This window comes from Mustelus asterias, chromosome 9, assembly GCF_964213995.1.
Source record: "Mustelus asterias chromosome 9, sMusAst1.hap1.1, whole genome shotgun sequence".
Lineage (NCBI taxonomy): Eukaryota > Metazoa > Chordata > Chondrichthyes > Carcharhiniformes > Triakidae > Mustelus > Mustelus asterias.
The window spans coordinates 101,898,844-101,911,663 of NC_135809.1; the positions used below are offsets into that span (position 1 = coordinate 101,898,844).

General features: G+C 40.1%; 1 protein-coding gene across 1 annotated transcript in view; it reads right to left on the reverse strand.

The window, feature by feature from the left end:
* Positions 1 to 12,820, reverse strand: part of swap70b (switching B cell complex subunit SWAP70b) — a 141,840-nt gene that overhangs the window by 97,715 nt on the left and 31,305 nt on the right. Inside the window, exons 3-4 of the mRNA XM_078220708.1 lie at positions 12,434 to 12,610; positions 4,770 to 4,997 (exon numbers count right to left, since the gene is read on the reverse strand). Coding sequence (XP_078076834.1) covers positions 4,770 to 4,997; positions 12,434 to 12,610 — 405 coding nt within the window. The remainder of the gene's footprint in view (positions 1 to 4,769; positions 4,998 to 12,433; positions 12,611 to 12,820) is intronic.

Below are 12,820 nucleotides of genomic sequence, written 5' to 3' on the forward strand. Positions count from 1 at the left end.
TAGTGGGAACAGGACAAGTAACGTTATAAAGACAAGCTTTAAGGCTTTGTGCCTTAGCGCATGGGGTATTTGCAATATAGTGGATGAATTCATTGCGCAAATAGATGTAGGCGGCTATGATATTGTCAGGATTATGAAGACATGGCTGCAGGGTGACCAGGGATAGGAACTGACATTCAGGAGGTATTCAGTATTTAGGAAGGACAGACAAAAAAGAAAAGGTAGTGAAGTTGCATTGCTGGTTCAAGAGCAAATTAACGCAACAGTGAGGAAATATATTAGCTCCTACAATGTGGAATCTATATGGGTAGAGCTGAGAAACAATAAGGGACAAAAAAGTTAGTGGTGGTTGCATATAGACCACAAATTGTAGTGTGATTTTGCAAACGCCATTAAATAGGAAAATAGAGACGCATACCTCTGTAATTATGGATGACTTTAATCTGCATATAGATTGGGCAAATCAAATGAGTAACAATACCATTGAGGAAGAATTCTTGGAGCATATACAGGATGGTTTTCTGGACCAGTACACTGAGGAACCAACTTGAGAACAGACCATCCTAAACTGGGTACTGTGTAATGAGGAAGGAATAATCGGCAATCTAGTTGTGCGAGACTCCTTGAGGATAAGCGATCATAATATTCTACAGTTCTTCATCAAGATGGAGAGTGACGTAGTTGCTTCTGAGACTGGGGTCTGAATCGGAATAAAAACAACTACAATGATATGAGGCGCGAGTTGGCTATGATGGTTTGGAAAATGTTACTTAAAGAGATGATGGTGGATAGGCAATGGAAAATATTCAAAGAGCACATGGGTGAATTGCAACAATTGTTTATTCCTATCTGGCACAAAACTAAAATGGGAAAGGTGAGCAAACAATAGCTTACAAGTGAAATTAGAAATAGTATTAGATCCAAGGAAGGGGCAAATTGGTCAGAACAAAATCAAGAGACCTCAGGATTGGGAGCATTTAGAATTCAGCAAAGAAATACCAAGGGATTGATTAAGCAGGAGAAAATAGAATATTAGAATAAGCTTGAGGGAAACAGAAAAACTGATTGTAAAATTTTCTACATGTCTGTGAAGAGAAAAAGATTGGTGAAGAAAAATGTAAGTCCCTTACAGTTAGAAACAGGGAAGTGTAAAATGGAGAACAAAGAAATGGCTGACCAAATAAATACATACTTTGGTTCTGTCTTCGCAAAGGAGGACACAAATAACGTACCAGAAATGTTGAGGAACACAGGCTTTAGTGAGAGAGAGGGACTGAAGGCGATGAGTATTTGTAGGGAAATGGTGTTCGGGAAATTGATTGGATTGAAAGCCGATAAATCCCCAGGGCCTAATAATCAAAATCCCAGACTACTTAAGGAAGTGGCTCTGGAAATAGTGGATGCATTGCTGGTCATTTTCCAAGATTCTATAGACTTTGGAACAGTTCCTACAGATTGGAGGGTAGCTAATGTAACCCCATTATTTAAAAAGGGAGGTAGAGAGAAAACAGGGAATTATAAACCAGTCAGCCTGACGATGGTAGTAGGGAAAATTCTCAAGTCCATTATCAAGGATTTTAGAACAGAGGATTTGGAAAACAGTGCCAGAATTTAACAGAGTCAGTGTGGATTTATGAACTGGAAATCATATTTGACAAATCTACTGGAATTCTTCAAGGGTGTATCTAGTAGAGTTGATGAGGGGGAGCCAGTGGATGTGGTTTTATTAGACTTTCAGAAGGCTTTCAACAAAGTCCCAAATAAGAGATTAGCATTTAAATTAAAGCGCATGGGATTGGGGGTAGTATATTGAGATGGATAGAAAACTGGTTAACAGACAGGTATTTTTCCAAATAGCAGGCAATGACTAGTGGGGTAGCAAAGGGATTAATGCTCAGACCTCAGCTACTCATAATATCTCCTAATAATTTAGGTAAGGGAATTAAATGCGATATCTCCAAATTTGCAGATGATACAAAGCTGGATGGGAGGGTGAGCTGTGAGGAGGATGCAGAGCTACTTGTGTGTGATTTGGACAAGCTGAGTGAGTGAGCAAATGTATGGCAGATGCAGTATAATCTGGATAAGTGTGAGTTTATCCACTTTGATAGCAAAAACAGGAAGGCAATTTTCTAAATTGAGAGAGGGGAATGTGCAATAAGACCTGGATGTGCTTGTACACCAGTCACTGAGGATAAGCAAGAAGATGCGGACAGACGGTAAAAGCGGCAAATGGTTGTCCTTCATGGTGAGAGGATGTCTTGCTCCAATTATACAGGACCTTGGTGAGGCCACACCTGGAATACTGTGAGCAGTTTTGATCTCCATAACTAAGAAAGGATGTTCTTGTTATAGAAGGAGTGCAGTGAAGATTTAACAGACTGATTCCAGGGATGGCAGGACTGATGTATGAGGAGAGATGGAGTCAGTTAGGATTATGTTCACTGGAGTTCAGAAGAATGAGGGGGATCTCATAGAAACCTACAAAACTCTAACAGGACTGGACAGGGTAGATGCAGGAAGGATATTTCCAATAATGGGGAAGTCCAGAATCAGGGATCACATTCTGAGGATATGGGTAGACCATTCAGGACTGAGATGAAGAGAAATTTCTTCACCCAGAGAGTGGTAAGCCTGTGGAATTTGGTACCACAGAAAGCAGTTGAGGACGAAATAATGTGGGAAAATGTGAGCTTGTCCCTTTTGTCAGAAAGAATTTAAAAAAGCAGAAGATTTGTTGAATGGAGAGAGACTGCAGAATTCTACGATACAGAGGGATCTGGGTGTTCTAGTACATAAGTCAAAAAATGTTACTATTAGTACAAGTAATTAAGTAGGTGAATGGAATTCTGATGTTTATTGCAAGTGGAATTTGGGACGGGGGGGGTGGGGGGACGGGATTCTCCTACCCCGGGCGCCCAGGTACAAATTGTATTGTGGCCAGAGAACATCGCAAGAGGAGCCAAATGTGATTTACGTTTTGGGATTCTCTCTGACAAAATCTGGTTCACGCCAAGTGAAGCGTGAGCCAGATTAGCTGATTTAAATCCTGATGTAATTATGTGATTTACATACATGATTTAAGTAAGTATATCTTTGATCAACAAGGGAATCAAGGTTACAGGGGGCAGACTGGAAAGGAGATAAAGCCACAAATAGATCAGCCTTGATCTCATTCAATGTTGCAGCAGGTCTGAGGGGCCAAATGACCTACTCCAGCTTAAATTCTTATGTTCTTGTATTCTGGCAGAAGGATGAAGGGCTGTTTCTCAAGTTTGCAGTTCATTCCAATGGAACATTGAACAAGGAGTCCAGAGTGGGAGTTGCAGAGAATTGAAATGGCAAATGATAGAGAGCTTAAGGTACAGTTCCAGACAGACAGTGGAGTGTCTAAACACAGATTAGGTGCTCTCTGTGCTGAACACCTGTAATCTTAATTTCATTGCTTCCATACATCAGGAGATAGAGAAGCATTATTGCAAGGGGAATTCGGGGGGAAGCAATTCTCCTGCCCCATGCACCGAGGTGCAAATCGTATTATGGCCAGAAAATATTGCGAGAGGTCTGTGCTTTTAAAATAAATAAACCATAAAGAAACTCAATAATGGCAACAGTTATGTAATTAGAAAATGATTTTAAAACCTGCAATAAGCATGACATCATTCTTGGCACAAAGTGAAAAATTACACGTTGGTATCAATTATTTCATTTTATTTAGACTTGAAAATATCCTGTCACATTCCGATGGAGATGTGATACTTTAAACCCCAACTTTGGCAGTCAAGATGTTGCAGCACACAAGTGCTCTAAATGTATATTTTTAAAATTGCTTGATAATATTTTCTGATCCTAGAAACAAACTTGCCTCTTGAAACTGCCACCAAGGCCAAAGTGATGTTTTTGAACTGTGGAATTGTAGGTTGCAATTTGACTTAACTGTGCCTGATTCATCATCTTTCTGTTTTTTTAAGTTTTAGTGAGATTCAAAATAAAACTGTTTTCCTGATTTTCTCCAAGTTTACCTTATTTTTTTTTATAAGTTCTAATATTTTCCCTGATGTTCTCAATTACTGATTCCAAACATAAAACATGAATAGTACAAAATATTGAAAATTAAACCTTACTTAAAGTGAACATTTGGCAGAGAAACTGGTATTGGAGGACAGTGAAAATGATGTACAGACCATCCTAATTTAGGTTAGCTTTTTTTTTCCTTATATGGAATAACCAGAGCCTTGGAACGTTACAACAGGAACACTAGTTTCTTGTATGCAGCCAGGTTTTGGGTGGTATTTAGCCTAACTCAGTTTTCTTTTCTAGGTCAGAATCCTCTGGCATTTAAGAAGGTGGAGTGAGCAACTTGGCCAGAGATCACTGCCAATGTCACTCAATGCTGTTACAACAACAGCAAGTGTAACTTGTCCCTTTAATCACCACATAACACCCCTGAACAACCAGGGTGAGATCAGGATAAGTTGGGGAAGCAAACCACTGCTCCATTCGTGCTAGACACATCATGGATATTCAAACCTTCCAAAGAAATGCACTGGTGGTTTTTGCTGGACTTGTTAAGCCTTTGAGCGTCATGGTGACATTATTTTAGAAACAGAGCATTTCTTTACACATTTTTCTGCATCCTCTCATTGCATTCCACTCTGAAAATCAGGATCATCTGAGTCAGTGAGATTTTGGGGAAACAGAGGGAAATAAACCTAAAACACACAACAGGATCAGTTCCTTTTCAGTTCAAACTTGAAAACCACTCTTACCTGCTTTATCACATCTAGAATGAGCTCACAGTAAACTTCATTGATTGCCATGGACAACGTTTGTCTGTTCATGCCCTTAGAGAACAGGCCAGAACCAATCAGTTCTATGAATTCCCATGCAGAAAGACCACACCGCCTGGCACCAAGATGAGCCCTGTATTCTTCAAACTGCTCTTGCTGCCAATTAACTCCCATTGCTTCAGTTAGTTTCCGGAGAAAATATTCAACCTAAGTAGTGAGAATAGGAATATTGTATTAGCACAATCTTGCCAACAAAAATCCTTAAATTAATAACTTAATTTAATATCAAACTAACATACATGGATGGAATAACTTTTTTATTTATACAACAAGTTGCTCTCCAGTGATGTTACACATAGTGAAGGCAAGACCATGAGCATTTTTCAAGTAAATCACTGTTGGAGGTGGAGGGATAACTGAACCAAGACAGGAGGCAGATTGAGAGGAATGGAGGGGAGAGGGGAAGGTGAAGGAGAAAGGAGAGGTGGGGAGACAGATAGGAAGAGATTTTAATGGAGGGTAGAGGGAGAATGAGGAGAAAAAAGGAACTGGGTGGCAGCAAAGAGAATTTTGTGTGCAGTCAGTGCCTGAGTGAACTTTGTCTCAGAAAGTGGGAATGCCGGCTGTTCCAACCAGAGACTTTTATCCTCTCAGAAAATTCTGTCGACCTTAATTGTGCCCAACTATTATGAAGCTCATTTCTGCTGTTGGTATTAGGCTTTAACCTCTAACAATATCACTGAGCATCAGTGATTTACAGAAGTCAAAAGAGTACTCAATTAAATTTACTGGAGATTAAGACCAACTACAAAAAGGTTCAGAATTCATTCAATTTCAAAGCTATAAAAGTATGCGATTAATACCTTAGTAATGTCTCCCTAGGTCATATCAATGCCTTTTCTAGTCATCTGGTGCCACAGGCATTGCAGTGACACATCAGAAGGTTACTGACAAGTTACTATGGAGAAAGGTTGGCATCTACAAGCCTTTCTAATCCTGCACGTCAGTTGCAATCTCAAAATTGCAAAACAAAGGGCTCTATCCTAGTCAGCAACTATTCATCCACCGACGTGCATTTCAGCACCAAGTCTGTTAGTCAGAAGCAAGATTCTCCTGAAAAGTCACCAATAGGCTGGAAACACTCTATAGTTAGGTCAGAGTGGGATCTCCATCAGTCAGGAAGCTCAATTCAGCACATGTCCACAGCTGGAAAGAGGCCCTAGTAGTGTAAGTAAATGCACATCTCATCATAACTACCAGCACCCTCCCATCCCCACTTAGGACAACCCTTTCAAAAGCCTCCTTCTAACCTTTGAAGGGGGCAGAAATAATTAATTTATGCTGCTTAATCTCCCACCCTGCCACAGGAAGTACATTTCCTTTGATTTAAATTTATATTTCAGAGAACCCAACCCAAGCCCCACAGGAATTGTTTTCTAAGAAACAGTTAACCAGTTTAATACTAAAATAAACTTTTTATAATTGAATAGCTAGATAAATGAATGTTGAGTGCACCCTCTGAACAAAATGAAACAAAACAAAAAAAACAGAACAACATTCGTCTTTCCATCATTTTAAAAACACAGTTCCTTAACAATGAAAATTATCCTGCGATCACAACCGGAAGATCTGACTCATGAACAGACATTTTGGACCAAGTTTTTAAAAAGTAGAACTACCTGGACAAGTTACAGAAAAGTGGAGTAAAAAACATTGCATTTGCATCGAAGATTAAAAAATCAGGGCGGGTGAGGCTTACAGAAAAGCATGCTCTGTTGGCCTCGGGTGCGATCGATCTTACGAGCCTCGGGCGGGCATGCTGGTAAAATTCCGGCCATTGTTCCATACAACATAAACGCATTTCTTGAAAGATTGTAGATTATGCAGAAAACACCAGCATGAATTTCTAACTAAAATCCATGTCTGGTTTTCATTGACAAACTGATTTCTTTCTTGCAAGAATGCAACATTAACAATAGAATTCTACTCCAATTTCTTCTGTCTGACTTAATTAGTAACCATATGGATCAGCCAAATTGTTAAAAGCATTGATATGCAGATTAATAAATGGTCAGGATAGCACAACTGCATTCGTATAAAATGGTGTACTGCACATATACATTTGGGACGGTACAAGGTCCAAACTAATAAGGTACTATATTCTTATTTGAAATATCAACCAAAATGCATTCTCCACAAAATTTTCACTAAACTGCATATTTACATTTGTTTGCTGTTACAACAATTATTGTCCTGAAGTATTTAAACAACATTTCAAAGGTGTAATGAATGTAATCCCAGTGCTTTCCATTAAAAATAACTAGTATGAACCGCAAAATAAATGACTGTGCATGAGAAGAAGTACAAATTCTCTGGCAGCTGGAAGGAATGCAATTGATGCAGAACGCATAGGCATCAGGAAAGCCTTTGATGAGATACAACATTGGAGATTACTATGTCAATCAATATTGCAACAAAGAGTCAGCTTAGCTTGCATGCAACCAAAGTGACAAGGTGGCTATTCAGTTTTGTACATCATTTACCATGATTTTCCATTCTCATACCATAATATACCAAATAATATACCATAATGTACCTCATACCATACCAAAGGAGTGGAAGTTGGAAGGACTAACCAAAAGCTTGGCTGAATCTGTGTTTTAAAGCAGGTCATAAAAGGAGGAGATGGGGTTGGAGAAGTGGTGCAGTTTAGGGAGGGAATTCCATAGTCCAGGGCCTAAAAGGCAAGCCTGGGGTCACGTACAAAGACCAGAATTGCAGGATTTGAAAGTTCCCTGGAAATGTCGTAGGCAAGAGGAATGGGGAGTTGCTGTAGAACTGGAGGAAGTTACTGATAGGAGAACACTAGAATAGTCAAGTCTGGGCGTGATAAAGGCACAAGATAGTACTTCAGAAGTAGATGAGCTAAGGTGGGAGATAGATAATGTTATAAACTGAAAGTAGACAACTTGTGATGGAGAATATATAAGGTCAGAAGCTCAGCTCAAGATGAAATAGGATGCCGAGATTGCAAGCAGTCTCATTAAACCCAAGGTAATAGGCAAGGATTGAGGGATAGAATGAATGACAAGGGTACAATGTTCTTAACGGGCCAGAGATGGTAGCCTCACTCTTGCCAGTGTTCAGCTGGGGAAATTGCTCATTCAAGAACGGGTGTCAGATAAGTAGTCTGACAACAGAGGCAGTAAAAGTCAAGAAAGGTATTGATGTAGAACCCATGTCTACTGTTGATGCAATCAGCAGGTAGCAAGAGTAAAAAGAGAAGACCAAGGATCTTTGTGGTATTCCTGAGGTAAAATTAGGAGGCTGGAAGAGAAGCCATTGTTGGAAATGCCCTGGCTAGAATCAGATTAGTAAGAATGGAAGTGAGGGTAGTCCCACTGAATATGATGATGGAGGATAGGTATGGAGGATATGGTTATAACTGTATCAAAGTTTGAAGAGAATTGAAGATGATTTAGTTGCTGGATAAGTGGCCAGGTGTTATGCATTAATTCTTATTGGTTTACTGAGCTCTGCTTTATTAATGGATTCATGTATTCGCCGAAAATTAGATCAAAAGTCCCTAGCACTGGAAACAGTTAGAGAAGAGGCAGCCATGTGTAAATTCTGTGTAAATACAGTTCTGTGTTTTAAACTCCCTGTGCTCCCTAGCATCATTCTCCAATATACAACATAAAAACTGGCGATGAGGATGATGAATAGCGCTTGCTAGCTACCCGGGAAGACAAATTTACTAAGGAATATGTCGGGAACAGAAAAGAAAGAAAGAAACTTTTCACATGTGCTCTGGACCTGACAGGCTATGTGGACGTGAGTAACAATACTCTGCAGCAGTTATGGAGCTGGGTGTGTTAAATAAGAGGCTGAAGCTCAGGTTGTTGTCTCAAACTGGCAGGAGTTTTCAGCATTGTGGGTCGATTTGATGAAAATGTGGAGTGATGGAGTCCTCTACTGAGCATTTTGACAATTTTGCACAGCAAACAATATAGCTGAAGATATTAAGATGTCCACTTTCCTGAGTGTGATGGGGGAAAGAATAATCATTTAATCTCCTCCGTATGTTTAATGCAATCCGAGAAGCCAGGCACTAAAACGTATGAACAGAACATAGACATTTTACAAGCATTTTTTCACAAAATCCATGGTGATTGCAAAGTGCTTTAAATTCAACAAAAGAAACCAAGAAGTGGGGGGGAGTCAGTTACTCAATTTATGGCTGTGATCAAAAGACTTGCAGAATATTGAGAGATTAAAGATGTGCTAAATGACACTATTCGGGACAGATTCGTCTGTGGTCTGTGCAGTGAAACAATACCGAAACATTTGCTAACAGAGAGAAACCTTACTCTGAAAACGGCCCTGGAAATTGCTGGTTCTATGGAACTGGCTGTAAAGAAGCTCAGCAATTGAGCTTGTGTACTCAAATACACAAATTAGCAGCAGAATCGACCCCCAAGAGCCTCAAAATTTGTACACATCACTGGTGTGCAAAGTCAGGGTATTCTCCAACTGAATACTGGTGTTAAAGACATGGTAAGTTGAAGTGGAAAAAAAAAGGACACCTAGAGTGTGCCTGCTGGAGGAAAAAACAAGCTCTAAATAAAAACAAGAAACAAGAACAAACTAAGCATTTAAATAGAACAAAAGAAGAAATGTTCACGTTGTTCAAAAGGGTCAAGAAAAATGTAGCAACTCAGTCTGAAGAGGAATTATGTGCTAGCCATTGCGGGTGCTACACACTAATTCTGGGTCACTTCACTGATGGAAGTTGACACTGGCAGGAGGCCAACATTTCAGCAAACATTATCCAAGTCAGCCTCATTTGCAGATGAATGTGGACAAGAAGTCAACAGAAACTTCTGACAATTATGACATGTAATGGCTTGTTCTGGTATTGAAGATTGCCATTTGGTATTACAATGCTCCTGCACTGTTTCAGAGAGCAATGGATCAGATACTAAGTGGACTGAGAGAAGTGCAGTGTTATCTGGGTGACATCCTAGACATTGAAAGAGATGCAAAGGAAAACCTTTGAAACTTGGATACCACTCTCCAGAGATTGGAAGACTATGGCCTGAGAGTCCACAAGGACAAGTGTGAGTTTTTCCAATCCTCTGTTGAGTATTTGGAACGCCACTGACTTTCACAAGTCTCCTTCTAAAGTTAAGGCCATTCACAGAGGTGCCTGCACCTCAGAATATTAACCAGTTGCGTTCCTTCCTAGGATTGTTGAACAATTTTGAAACCATTACATAATGACTTGTGCCAGAACAAGAAGTGGAAGTAGTCAGATCAACGCAATATTGCCTTCATGCAAGCCAAAGAAGCATTGCTCACGTCTGAAGCTCTCACACATTTTGATCCTACTTTACCTTTACAGTTAGCTTGTGATGCATCCCCTTGTGGTGTAGGAGTGGTGGTCTCCCACATCATGCCATCGGGTGAAGAAAGACCCATTGGTTTTGCATCTCAAACCTCGAGTAAAGCTGAAAGTAGCTATGCACAAATTGAAGGGAAGAATTAAGCATCATCTTTGGAGTAAAGTAATTCCATCAGTTTCGGTTCAGGAGAGAATTGATGGACCACTGTCCGCTAACTAACATTTTTGAATGCAAAGATGGGCACATACTTACATGGAACATATAGACCATGAAGTATCAACAATCAAGTCTACATTGTAAGATGGGCAGATGGACTTTGAAGATTGCCACTACTAGGCAGGTCGTCAGACTACTTAAGCTGCAATATCTTCCACTTTGAACAAGTAGACAACACACTTGTCACTTTTAGGCAAGTGAGAAAACACACCTGGAGCAATCCTGTGCTCTAGAAGCCATGGATCTAGTTTTGAAAGAAAGACTTCAAAACTAAAACCTAACCTGAAACTGTACTACTCCAGGAGATTGGAGCTGTCAGTAGAGTCAACATGCCTTCTTCGGGCTCAGAGAGATCATTCCACCACCATTGAGAAAGCAGGTGTTGGAGAAGCTACATGAGGGCCATTGCGGAATCATATGCATGAAGGAAATAGTGAGAAGTTATTTCTGGTGGCCTGGATTGGATGCAGAAATTGAAGAGGAAGCTAGAACATGTTTTTCCTGTGCGAAGGTAAGAAATCTGCCACCCTGAGCACCACTGCATTCATCAAAATGGCCTGAAGAGGCTTGGCAATGAATGCATGTGGATTTTGCAGGACCTTTTGAAGGACATATATTCTTAGTAACAGTTGACGCTCACACTAAGTGGCCAGAGGTCGCTGTGATGAAATCTACGTCATCGGAGAAGATTATCGCGAAGCAAGTATTTAGTCATTTTGGATTCCCTGAACAAGTGGTGACAGCGGACCTCGATTTGTCTCACAAGAATTTAAAAGTTTCTTACAAGAGAGTGGTATACAACATATTAGGTATGCACCATATCATCCTGCTTCTAATGGACTAGCAGAATGTTTCATCCAAACCACGAAACACATTTGAGAGCAAACAGGGAACAAGGTTCACTGTTCAAAAGTCTTAACGAATTCCTACTTGTGTCCAGGAATACCGCATATTCTACGACCAAGACCTCTCCTGCATTACTAATGACAAGAGACAATTTATGATCGGTTTTCGATCTGTTGAAACCTCCGAAAACAAAAAAAGAGGTGGTACAACAGCAACAAGGACAAATGGAATGGTGGGAAAGCAAAGCAAAGCACAGGGTTTTCCACCAAAATCAAGGAGTGTTTGCTAGGAATTACTCACAGGAGAGAGATGGGTTCCTGCCTCAATCCTTGCACAGACTGGACCTGTCTCTTATACTGTCCAGACAAGAGCTGACGCTATCTCGAGGAGACACGCGGACTAGCGGTTGGCTGGGAGAACAGATCCAGTGGAATTAAAACCTGCTGAGAATCCAGATTCAACTTTACAAAGTCCTGACCTGAAGCTTCCTACAAACCCAACACCAACAGACACAGTTGACGAAAGCAACACCTCATCTAATGATCAGACACAGAGACAACCTCTAGTTCCTATGACAACGTCGGTTAAACCCATCACCAATGATGTTACTGCAAAGATGAAAATGCCAGAGGTTACCATCAGTGTAAAGAAGATGCCAGAGGTTCACCATCAACCTTTTTGAGAATGACAACCCCAGACCTTCTGACTTATTGATTATTGTTCACATTGAAAAGTCAGGGGGCCCCAAAGCTCATTTTAGTTTAAAATCCTTCTTCAACGACCAGGGACCAGTAGATCTGGACGAAGGGCTACAGCTAGTCAGAGGGGAGCACTACTACCTTCTGAAAGCAAACAGGGATTGACAAAAATTGTGTCATTAACATCCCAGAAGAACTGTATTAAAATGTCAGTTACTTGCGAGTGATCATTTCAGAAGCAGCATTGGTTCTTCGGTGTTTCACCTACATAGCCATTTAACCTAGACAATGAATTTTGGCTGGTCATTTTACGGAGGGCAGCACAGTCAAGTCAAATTCTCATCCTTCCTAACGTACATAAATATTTCAAGTATGAATTATGAGATAGTGATCAGGAACAGGAACCTTGATTGAACTTTGCTCTCCCTAACCTATGGTGCTGAGGTCAAAACGTTAATTGAAGATTTACTAATCTTACCTCCTCTGGGACAATGATGAGAGGATACACATCTTCTGAGAGGAAATTGAAGATACACCATACTTTAAAGGTATCATCGTCACTGATCAGTAAATTGTTCCGATTCAAATTTTTCTTGACACACAGAGTCCAGCACATCCTATTAAAGTCAGATTTATCAAAGCTGTTTGGTTGAACCTTTAAGAGGGTAGGTAGGGGAAGAAAGAAAGAAAGAAATTACTGGGTGAAAAATTAAAAAATTATGGAAAAAACAATGTGATTATATTTCTAATTATCAGCCGTCAGAAGGCTCGTTTCTTTATTCAAGGTTTAACTTGAAAACAATTAGAATCTTCCTCCCACCAAGAATTACCCTTTTGAGACACAACATTGCATCATTAGAGAAAC